Genomic DNA, 12,512 nt, shown 5'->3' with positions numbered 1-12,512 from the left:
AAAATGGAATCTTGTAATGAGATTTCATTTCTAGCCAAGAATTTACAGAACCTTGTAAAGAATTCTTTGCATATCTATCTTTCTATAAGAATCGAAGTCGAATACAAAAAAGAAAAGAAAAGAATGAATGTTACAAGTGTTGTCACTCTTTACACGGGGTACCAAATAAGTTGCAAGCACCCCTAGTTTCTTCGAATTGTTACCTTAAAGACCTCTCCCAGGGCAAGAACCCAGTTGCTGCATCAGCAAAGTTGGCCAAAACAAAGTCTCTAAGGCCAGTGTCCCACACTTCACAGAACCTTCTCCCCCAATCTGGAGGTTCAACAGCCTCAGTTCCCAACCCAGGTGCCCTATCTTTTGAACCTTTATTTTGATCCTCTTGCCAGTCAACAACATAACTAGAAACCCTTCTGTAAAACTTGGCTTTAAAGGTCTCCCATGCCTGGTATTTGTAGTGGTTTATGACAGCAGTTGTTTCAGGTACATTCAAATACCTGAATCCCACCCTGAGCTTAAAGTGGTGCACTATGTTAAGAAGAGAAAGATCAAGTGCTTCTGGACGAACAATAGATTTGTGTCGCTCAGAGCTTTGTAACCGGCAAGTGTACCCTGCGGTGACACCTTGAAGGGGGTGAGAGCTCAACCCAGATGGTCCAAAGCTATGGCAATCTGTTCTTATCTCAGCAATTGTATTTGATGATGAAGAGTAATTCGCAATCAATGATCGCAAACCATTTTGACTTGAAACCACTTGTCTTCCACCTTGAGGAGGGAAGAAGAAAAATTCATCAACATCAAAGAATCCAACCCACTTGCATTCACTTCTTGCTCTCAAAGCACAGTGCGAAAAACCTGCTTCTTGGGATTTAATCCACGGCCATACATGCCTACTAACGTTATAATTCTTCAATTCAAGCTCATCGATCACCTCTTCAATCCCATCATCGCTATTGTTATCATAGATAAACCATCTGTCAACACCAAGCCAGGCATGGTACATAATCCATTCCCTAAGTGCAAAGGCTTGGTTCCAAAGCATGGTGCACGCACAGAGTTCATACTTTTGCCCCTGAATTATCTTCGAGGACTTCAAATCATGAATTCTAGCCATGGACGGTACAGGCACAGCATCGTTGGCGTGAACTACTGTGACCCGAACCTCCTGAGCTTTATCAGCATTGTTTCGGATACTGCGAGGCAACAGACACCGCACCACCTCCTGTGCAGCCTTAATTGCCTTGGCAGTAAACACAAATCCTTGGTCTTTCTCCAAACTCCCAAAACCAAATTTGCAGAGAAGCTGCGATGGATTGGATTCTCTATGTGGCCGAAGGTTTAATCCTTTGACAAAGACGAGTACAGAATTTCCATCTAAGGCCGCCACATACGCCAATCTATCCCAATAAAGAACCGACTGGTTCTTCACCATCTGCCTTGACCAATCAGCATCAGCCACGTCGCCAGTCCTCTTCAAAGTCACCAGAGAAGAGTAATTCGTCCGCGGCAGAGGACATCTCACGATTGACTTATGCTCCTGAAATTCATCGAAAGAGAAGGCGCGTTGCGAGATAACCTGTCGATTTACCGAATCGTTCGAGTAGTACAAACATTCCAAAACTAAGCTCTGATCGATGATTTTATCAGAAACTATTAATAACAAATGATCCGTGAACACGACCCGGTCCTCCACTCTTATAGGCAGCTGTATATTAGTATTAATACTAGAAGAATCTAGAACTAGGCGGCTCAACGAGAGTGACAGAGACGACGATACACGGACCGCAGGGTGAAACGACGCCGTATGAAACGTAAACCGATGGGAGCATATGAAGAATAGAAACACAAAGGTGGTGGAAGAGAGCAGCAGAGACCTCAGAGACAATAACTTCGTGTAAGCATAGGACCTGTAGAAGCGCTTTCGCTTGCGCCGCTGCTGCTCAGACTCCATGGAAAGACTAAAGAGCGGTTGTTTGTAGGATCAGATCTGAGGGATTCACACAGATCTGGAACGGACACTTGTTTTAATCATGCAAGGGAGCGAGAGTCTTGGGATTATCATTTTGTTATAGTGTCGGGGAGAGAGAGAGAGAGAGAGGTGTGGAACGCGTTTATTGGGGTTGCCGTCACCGGTCAATGGTCTACGGCGTCCTCTGGTCTGACCATTTTTCCCTGATTTTCGTCAATTGAGACGTCCATGATAGCGCGTGAGAAGGACGTGTTCTCTCTCTACTTACCGTTAATTGTGCTTTTACATATCATTAAACAATTGAAAAAAAGAAAAAAAAAAAGAGGAAAAATACACCTTCACCTGGCCGCCCATGTTTGTGAGAAGAAAGATTCTCCCTCGAGTATTTTGGTAAAATACACTTACCCGCAACATGAATTAATTAAAAAATATCAGATTGCATTATATTATATTTGCAATGCTCCGACGTTTAAGTCAATATATATTTCGAATAGTATATGAGAGCCATCACTACCCTCTAGTTAATCACAATTCTACGTTGAAACTTTTTTTCTTTCAAAAGAGTGACATTTCATCTGCTTTGCTAGGATTGTGAAGTATCCTTTTTATCTTTAATAAAGTTTATATATATCTATATCAACATATAGATCATGTATATGTTTGACAAAGATACAAAGATTAATGGTGGTAGAAAATTGTGAGCGAGTGGTTGAGTGGGTGCATACCAGATTACGACTTAATCAAGGGCGGAACCAGGAATTGGAGTTGAGGGGGGCTACTAGTAGTTGATGGGGGTCCGGGGGCAGCGCCCCGGAATTTTTTTTAGAGTTATTTATGACATTATATCTATTTAACGCATAAAATAACCGTAAAACATTAGTATAAATACACAATTAAAGTTGATGAAACAAAATACCTTACACAAAATACCTTAGTTTATTAACTCATAACTTGTATAATAAGAAAGAGAATGATTAATGGGCCTAGCCTCTATTTATGTATATATATATATATATGTATAAGTATATTTTTTTTTTAAAAAAAATCTGCACTGGGCTGTAGCCCAGTGCAGTCCCCCCCAGTTCCGCCCTTGGACTTAATAATGATATAACAGCTTGTAATCCTCCACTCATTTTATTTTCTGTGTACTTTAATGATTGATGAGATATATATACACCCTTCACCAAATAAGATTATCTTTTAACAAAAAAGTAAACTAAAAAAGTGGTAAGATAAGGTTTCATTTCCCAAGTTCCCACAAAATAAAAAGAGAGAGGGTGTCTCTTTGTACTTTTGTCTTGTCATAGTTTAGGTGATGAAAGAACCTTCAATAGTTCAATGTGACATGCTCTAATACTCTTTCTTTCCTTTTAATATGATTAGAAGAGTTGGCATCATTATTTGAGCAAAAATATCGCAGGTTCCAAAACAAATATTTAATGAACATATTATAAGCTCATGGCATATTTAATTTAGTAAGAAGCATTTTAAAATCGTGAGCCCTTGAAGCTTTGTGATAGATTGGGTTGGGAAAGATATCCATAGGTGTTTCATTAACATCATTTCACTGGTTAATATTTATTTTTCTACATACGCATCACTTTTGTGCCTTGGGAAGCAAATTTGAAGTGCTATCAAACTGTTAAAAATCCAATTTTGTTCTACAGGTAATTAAAGCTTTCAAATCTTTAATGGGTTGTATTATTGTTTTAAAAAATTATTAAATTTGTTATATACGAATAATCTTTTCATCTTTTCAAGAATAAGATGTAAGCTATACATACCTCAATCATTGCAAGCATGTCATGTTGGTAATTTAAAAGCCTTGATCCAAAACCTTAAATTTAGAATCCAATCGAAATTAAATCTCATTGTTTGAGAAGATGAGATTAATATTAATATAAGGATGGATTAGTAATTAGCGCTGGCAAAGTTGGGTGTTTTGGATATTACCACATAAATTAACGCACCATATGAGGTGTCTAATTTATGCGCATTGCCTGCCCCATATTCTCTCCACTACAATTTGCCGAGGCCTCTACAGTTTGCTTTTCTATTTTTTTCATATCCATAATTTATACATCCATAATGTGTCCATAACTAGGTGATATTGGGAAAATGTGGGGAGCATAACTAGGTGACATGAGGAAAAATGTGGGGAGCATTTAGAATTACATGCCACCTAAATTATGAACAATTATGAACATATATCATTTTGATTTTTTAAACTAAGTTGCTCAAGTCATACACCACCTTACCACCGACAGATGTGAGAGCCGGCTCAAGGCAGCCTTGATTCATTTGATAATTATAATATCATTGCTTTGTAGGGCATCTTTAATCTGTCCTTTCTGCTGCCTTCTTGATTTATGTTGTTAGATCACAAAAAATAATAAGTTGGGAAAAAACCTAGCTAGATTGTGATCACAATATTCTATTCTCACACAAAAACTTTGTTAATAACTTAATTGCCCAAACTCCCCTCCAAATGCCAATGGCAGGGTTTACAAATTAAGTTGCATTCTCAATCAGCTTTGTCACTTTAGCCTCTTCGAAATGCAACATATAGGATATAGCTAGCTCCCAAAGACCCAACTGTTGTTGTCCAATGGACTATAAAATTTAACTTCTCAGGCCCATCGCTCAAAGAATAGACTCTGGGCCTTCACCAACCCACATTCTTTTGCTTGGGCAACCCCCCAGGCTCACGGGCAGAAAACAACTTTTATGCCAATGACATGGGATAATAGGATGCCAAATTAACAACATATGACACAAACCTTCTATCAACACAAAGTGTTGAAGAACAAAAATAATTACATGTTATGCAAAAGCTTTCTGCATTGTTAACATTGGACGGACAGTCCTGCAATCTTAGATGGTCTAACCTTGAAATCAATCAAATCGCTGCAGTGAATATCAGAAATTTCATATTCAAGCACCTCCACTTCGGTCTCAGCTAGCAAGCAGCTCCTTCTTCAAAAAGCCTTTCGTTTGATGACAGACAAAATGGTGCTCATCTCTCAGACACGATTCTGCAGAAAAAGTACTTCCATTCGGATGATGGAGCAGGAAATCTGAGAGAGAAAAATGAGCACAATCAATAAATTCTCTAGGAGACTATAATTCCGGGAAATAAAATATGGAACCAGCATGTCATCCCGCAACTTGGACAATGGTGATAAGGACTTCTATGAAGATTTCAATTATTTTATTTACTTGTGTGCCCTTGAGACAGAATATAATGATGACTAAACTTGCGCATGATATGGGAATATCTCATAGAGTCTTCCTCAATAGACTATTTACATAGTAAAAACTAAGAATGTGCTGCTAAAAAAATGGTAAATTAATACCTGAATCAATGTACACTACTACAATGAGATCCCACAAAAATGTACAAGAAAGTTATAATTGACAATACAAAAAGAGTTCATTACCGATTTCAAGGATGTGGTTTCAGTAAGAATAAGATGTGTGTAAAATAGTAGTATATGTTTCTATTTGGACACGACTCATGGACCATACTGCAGGATTTGAGATATTCAAGAGGTATGGGAAAAGTTTTAGTGTAAATTTTAATGGAAACATTGGTATCTCAAAATAACACAGAGAGTGTCCATCAATCAGTCAGTTGTCAAGCATTTTGAAAGATGATATAATAAGTAGATTGCAGAAGTGCAATACAAGGCAAGTGTGGGTAAGATATGTAATTACCTTCTGCTTGGGTGCTATGGTGCTGTACAAGTAAGTGATGAAGCTCCATCAAGCCCAAGGATACCAAGGAATTGTGGTGTACCAACATCAGTGATTTTTCCTTTTGATATAAAATTTGGATGGGGAGCTGAATTTCCACTGGAGTTGCTGCGATCATCTGCCAATGGGTTCATGATAAATCCCTCCCTACTTCTGTGATGAAAACTTTGGCCATCAAGCTTGTATATTTCAGAGCTGGCTTCTTTAATCATGCTGCCAGAAGAACAGTATCTAGAAGTGGAATATCGACTTCCCGTCCTCCTCCATAACTTGGGACTCAAGAATTCTGCACCAGGAAGCTTGCAACAGATGTTCTCTGAAGACTCAGGGTTGGGAATTCTTCCATGTGATACTGCCAAGTCATATGATATTTCATCCAATGCCTTCTCCAGGCCATGAACACGGGTCTCAAGAGAATTGATCCCACTCCGAGAACTGCCAATGAATCTCTACATTCAAGTATCAACAGGAAGACAGGTCAGCATATAGCTTTTTTTACTACTGTATCGGATCATAACAATGTGTTCTATAAATCAAAATATGCAAGAAGGAATGCAAGTTTTTCTCAAGGCAAGATCAAACAAAAAATGTAGCAAGACCTAGCAATCTTAACCTATTGGCTATTGCTAGGGAATAACCAGACTTATTGCTCCTCTAGATGGGCATGTAGAAACAAAAAATTGATGGCAACAAATAATTAAAATTACATGTCATTACTTAACAGCCACGTCCTCACCATGAAGACGGAAAAGTTGAGAAAGGGCTTCCTTGGACCATAGCTAGATGAGGGGCTGGTTTGGCGCGAAAAAAAGGTTAGGGGCTCAACAGCCCTTTCTTTGATAGTTCAGGGGCTTCCCTGATACTTATCCCTAAACAAAATTATCAAGAACACAGCATTCCTATTTGATTAGTTGAAAGTTTTTGGTTCAGTAATCTTCTATAAACTCATGTTTGTTATTTTCCAAAGTTAATAAAGATTTCATTGTTAATTTTATTACTAATCTTACCAGTTAATTTAGTTGACTAGTTGAATTGATATGTTTATCTAAAAGGACTGAATTAACTGTTGTGTTTATCTTTTATTACACCAGAAGAAAGAGGACTCCCCATAAATCATAAATACATCTCATTCTTCAGAAGCACAATTAAGGATAATTTCTTACAGAAATGCTGGAATCAGTTTGGGAATAGAAGCTTTCATTGATTAACAATACAAAGAAACTAGAACCTTATGGTGCTACAATTAGGCCACATCATTTATTAACAGAGAAAAGGACAATGTCAAGCTTCAGTAGCATACCTGCAGAAGATCCAATAGACTGGATTGCTGGTTTTCAATCTGAACAAGCTGTTCCCGGATCAAAGAAAGATCCTCAGCATCTTTTTGGTCCGAGTAAACTTCTTCCATATCATTGCTGACCACATCTGAACAATGGTTATCATTAAAGGGAACCACCCGAGACCCAGATCTCAAACCACCGAATTTATGCATCTTGTCATCACGGATACTACTAAAAAGTACTTGTTTTGTTTGTGTGGTAGAATTCTCATTGTTCACATTGTCTACAGGCTCCAGAATTCTGTCTTCACATCTTTTGAAATTGTCTTCACAAGCTGCTGTTAAAGATGGTGACTGGGGTCCAGTAATTTCAATTTTCCATTCAGAGGATTTGTTATGATTCAGCTTACGGATTGCGGTTGCGTTTGAACTTCTGCTAGTACTCAATGGAGTACTACTTCTCTTAGCAGTGGTCACAAATGAGTCAGACGGAGGGGACCTGTTTGTGGGGATAGTTTTCTTCTGCGGTGGTGTTTTGAGACCACCATCATCAGAACGTTTGGACATGGAAAGGGAGCATACTTTTGCATTATCTGGACCACAAAAGAAACAAGAGAAGAAAAAACAGATGTCATCCATTGACTACCAACATTATATTAGCTTCTTATCTTCAAAGTCGAACTAGGAAGACAATGTCAAAGACTATAGCCATAAAAATTGAACACTCAAAATGAACCAAAAAATAAAATACGTAGCAAACCCCACAAACAAAAAGAACAAGAGCATTTCCTAAAACAAGCTTCCCCTATCTTTGATGCAGAATTTTGGTATGCATCATCAACATATTATTATGTCAAAACAGAAACTTTAGAAGGTTCCAAGTGCCAGGTGATAATTTTACCAGTTGAAAAGAATTAAGTAATAGCCCAAAGAAAAAAAGGAGGGAGATTCTTACTTGCTGAAGAAGAAGATCTGGATTGAGATGGAGGCAAACCATTCTGCAGCTCCTCAATACCAGGAATCTCCTTCCACAGTTCCAAAGTGTGATTCATGGTCTCCCGCACAACCTTTACCTGGTAAACCAGATCCAGTCAGATCAAACTTCTAAATATCTTTATTAAGGAGAAAACCAAAGGGGAAAAAAAATTAAACCCAAAAGTCACAACTGCTGCATTTCTTCAGGAAAAAACAGAAGAAAACAATCTCGAGGACTAGAACTCTATTCTGCAACCCCTAAAGTATTCGTGTTTAGTCAATTTCCAAATACATCAAATTTTGGAATTCTTAAGTTCAAATTGAGAAACAATACCTTATCAAACCTTCTACTCTCCAGAGCATTCATACACGCCGCCTTATACTGCTTTGCCAATTCCCTTTCTGCCACCGCCAGTTTCTCCAACGCCTCCGCAGCTGCCTTCCTCGCGGTCCAATCCTCGCTGCTCAAAAACTCCACTACACACGGCACCAACGCATCCAATATACCCTTACTCGTCGCTCCCCCAACCCCAACAACACTCCTTATAACCCCCAAAACCGCCGCCTTCGCCTTAAACCCCTGACTCCTCATCAGCTTCCCCAACCTCGGCAACAACTTCCTCAGCTGCTCCGTCTCCGGCTCCGGCGCCACCTCAATCGCTGCGGCCAAGCACATTGCAGCACCGACCTGCGAGTTCAAATCCTGTTCGACCACAAGAGACTCTATCAACGGCTTCGAAATGACCGAGAACGGAGGCGAAGTAATCTGAGCCGACATAGCGGTGCAGGCATCAACGCAAGCTGATCGAACGGAGGAATCGGAGTCCCTTAATCGTCGCTGGACGGTAGAGACGATCTTAGGAAGGTGAGGAGAAAGTGAATTCCCATGAGAAGTAATCATTACGGTGAGGAGATTCACGCATTGCGTACGAACGGGGGACCTAGAGGAGGAATCAATGGTGTGAAGACAGTTGAGGAATGGAGAGAAGGAGTCGGAACGAAGAGTGCGCGCAATAGACTCAAGCTCTGAAGTGGCCAAGGCGAGAGTGTCGCGGTCGGAGAGCTTGTTGAGGCTGGTGAGGACGCGGTGCCTGAGATCGGTGGTTGAAGAAGGTGGAGGAGTTGAGGGTTTCGTGTGTAGAGGCATTGTTACTGTGTCCGCATTGAGTGTGGAGAACAGGAGAAGTGAAGAGATTTGGCGCGGCAGAGAAGGGGAAGGTGAATGTGGGGGGTGTGTTAGTTGAGAAAGTGAAGGGAAGGGGTTTTTAAATGCTGGAAGGGAGAGGCCGGGGGTCAAGGCCAACTGCCGTTGCGGTTTTTGCGTGATTGATCGCTCGCCCTCGCTCTCCCTAGTATGAAATTAATTTATACGTATTACTAAATTATTTTATTAATCTCACTAGAAAAGAAAACAAAGATTATATATGATTACGTCCAAAACTTGATTGATCTTCATGTGGTCGGGTTAGCTGTCAAGAGGTGACATATTGACTATTATTGACTATTGGATCACGGAGATGGATATCAGGGATGCTTCGACACTCAAATTAGATAAAGTGATATTAAAAGAGTTGAGTTGCTCGGCATTCAAAACTCTCTTTATAACAATCAAGAGTTTAATATCGTTTACATAGTGTAGAGGCATGTTTTATATGAGTACCAATATTCCAATTATGGTAGGAGAAGATAGAAGATCTTTCCCTCACTAAGTCTTGGGAAGATTTTCTAGATCCCATATTGATTCTTTTCCTAATAGGAGTTTGATTTTTCTAGGACTCTTTTGTTTCCTTTGGTGTGGTCACCCAGGGTTTTTGATGTGTTGCTTCTCGATTTAGTGAAGATGTCTTCTTAGCTCGGCCACATTGCACGAGTGCGCTATCTAACGGCTCTTTGGGTATCGTTTGCTTGGTTATGTCTTGATTGGCCGCTCAGTGACAGCATATATGTTAATTAGCTTGATATTTTGGTGTCACGTGTCATATCCCTTTGTTGCGTATTGTCATTCGAGTGAAGGGTATTTTTGATATCATCAATATATTTTCTATTAGGTATGGGGTCAATTTCAAAATTCTTTTATTAAATATTAAGTGAAATAGTATAGTATTGAATGCCGACATGGCCAAACAGAATGATACATCATACATGCATATGCATGTGTGATTTGTTGGATTGGTTATTCATTTCATCATTTGAAATGGATTAGATTGACTTAGCTTTATTTGACTAGGGTGAATTCCAAGTCACAGAAATATATAGCGAGAGAGGTTTGATTCACTTTAAATTTGATTTCGGATAGCTCGTTTGGGTGGGATTTGAATCTTCTCTCGATTGCCAAAATCTATTGCTAGACCCACATGTAGTCATATCATATGCATATAAAAGGGTTGGCAGCAATGGCAAGCTGGCTTGCTATATATGGACCGGGGGGTTATACTACTAATACACGGCAATGTAGTTATCAAGATACTTATTTAGATATTGACTTTTCCACTTCCACGAGATCATGGATTTGAATAGAAGAGACAAAATATTTTCCCTTAAATAAATCCACGAAAAGAGGATAGACGAAGGTTTGTAGAGTTACCACAGAGCGGACAATCACTACATGCAAACATGCATCCACAGTAGTATATATGTATATCATCATTTACCCTTGGAATACTATACCCATGCCACATGAAGAAGCAAGTATACATGCTGCAATTATATGATAGAACCATTAAAATAGAATAGAGAATCTCAAACTTTTTTCCAACTAAAAAGAGTCAGCGGAAACAAAGCCAAATTAAGTTGGTTGGTGTTAACAAAAGTAGAAGAAGATGCCGCCGTGAATTTAGTTAATGAATAATGATAGAACCTGCCTGCACATATTTAGGCTAGGATGAGAAATGAATTATTAGAAACTGTGACAAGTAATAATGCAATAATGACATTTTTTTCCCCCTAATTTAAAGGGATCGAAGATGGTGACAAGAAATAAGTTAAAAGGAGGATCCATGTGACCCCTTCCTTTTTTTCTTCTCATTTGATGCCAATTGATTTGGCATTTTTTACGAGTTGTGCTGTTGTTATCATGTTGCAGTGTTTTTGCTGTGTGTTAAGTTGGCTTGTTGCTGGAGTCATAAGAGTCGCAGCCTGTCTCTTTTTTCCTACTTCTACAAAAGAAAATAAAGAAGTGACAAACTTACAAAAGTGATTTTTTTTTGTTGTGAAGACCGTATATTCTATATCGGCAGGGTAAGTCCCGACCGAGTAATATATATGGGTAAGTCTATCCTTTACATAGTTACATTTCATCAAGGCTATTTTTTTTTGACTAAATGAGTTGGGTTTCAACCTCTGATGTATCAACGGGAGTCGATAAATCTAAAACAAATAATATTGTTGCAGTGTATTGACGTGTATAAGGGTGTGAATTTTTTATTTGTCGTAGCATACATATTGCCACCGCAGTATACAGTCGCACAAGGCGACCCACTAATTATTAAGACTGGGCGGAAAAAGGGAGAGATGTACAAATTGGAATGTTGTATAAAATTGCGACAAGAGACTAATAAAGTTAAAAAGTGAGAAGGTTGATGGAGTGCCCGATACAATCTAAGGGAAATTCATGATTGTAACACAATTTCTACTTTCTATTGGTTCAATCGATCAAGAATTGAACGGAAACTAGGGTTAGAGAAAATATCTGATTTTTTTTATATAATTTGACAAAAACTGCTCTCTAATGAGAGTTCACAAACTTAAATTGTAAAACCAAAACAAACCCAAAAAGAAAACCTAATTAAATAAAAGATAATAAACAAAATTCCAAAGAAATCGTAGGCCTTCCATGAAGAATTCTTCCTCAAACAAGAGCAATCTGCCTTCAGGCTTTAGCGTCTAATCCTTTTTTCAGCACCCACTCTCGGAAGAACACTCTGGTCACGCAGCATCAGAGAGGCTAACACGTAATCAACACTATAGGAATCCTCTAAGTCCATATATGGAATTATTATCATGTTTGGTAGGCAAAAATAAATAGCCATAATAGTATCTGTATAGCTAGAATAATGATGAGCTATGATAAGGATATGGGCAACAAAGAAAGGTAGATGAGGGCCAAAAATTTATCCATTAATGTGTTGTTTGACCGAGAAGCTGCCTAGATCCCATCAGCCTTGTAGTCCTCTTCTCATTGGATTGCTAGGCCTTCACATGGAGAGGGGACTGAGGAGGCCAAAAATATGACCAAAACCATCGAATTCCTCTGAAAGGAGACACAATCACATGGTCCAGCTTCAGAGTTTGTTTATTTATGCACACATCAGTATGGGCAAATTTTTTTTTTTATTAGACCCACAAAAACATTCCCCTATATGTGCCACTTGACATTTTGATCTATCTATAGTGTAATTAGGGGCTTGACTTGGATGGTCCAATGAAATTTCCACTTCAATTGTCTTGTTCTTATAAATCCTGTCCATATCTTGGATCCTATACATTCAATATTTGCAATATATAGTACTAAAAAAAAAATTTGCTATATATATATAT

General features: G+C 38.8%; 2 protein-coding genes across 2 annotated transcripts; both read right to left on the bottom strand.

Moving 5' to 3' along the window:
• LOC119991803 (glycosyltransferase family 92 protein RCOM_0530710-like) lies at positions 1 to 2,170 on the bottom strand. The gene has a single exon (XM_038838278.1). The coding sequence runs from the start codon at positions 1,946 to 1,948 to the stop codon at positions 200 to 202; it is 1,749 nt and encodes a 582-aa protein (XP_038694206.1). The 5' UTR covers positions 1,949 to 2,170; the 3' UTR covers positions 1 to 199.
• A 2,384-nt stretch (positions 2,171 to 4,554) lies between these two features.
• LOC119992166 (TORTIFOLIA1-like protein 4) lies at positions 4,555 to 9,266 on the bottom strand. Its single transcript, XM_038838830.1, has 5 exons — positions 8,311 to 9,266; positions 7,957 to 8,074; positions 7,023 to 7,594; positions 5,684 to 6,171; positions 4,555 to 5,043 (listed from the first exon to the last, which is right to left on the bottom strand). The coding sequence occupies exons 1-4, from the start codon at positions 9,121 to 9,123 to the stop codon at positions 5,698 to 5,700; spliced, it is 1,977 nt and encodes a 658-aa protein (XP_038694758.1). The 5' UTR covers positions 9,124 to 9,266; the 3' UTR covers positions 4,555 to 5,043; positions 5,684 to 5,697.
• Positions 9,267 to 12,512: the final 3,246 nt, after the last annotated feature.

Source organism: Tripterygium wilfordii, chromosome 22 (assembly GCF_013401445.1).
Source record: "Tripterygium wilfordii isolate XIE 37 chromosome 22, ASM1340144v1, whole genome shotgun sequence".
In the NCBI taxonomy this organism is placed as follows: Eukaryota; Viridiplantae; Streptophyta; class Magnoliopsida; order Celastrales; family Celastraceae; genus Tripterygium; species Tripterygium wilfordii.
This window is presented reverse-complemented; position numbering and strand designations above follow the sequence as displayed.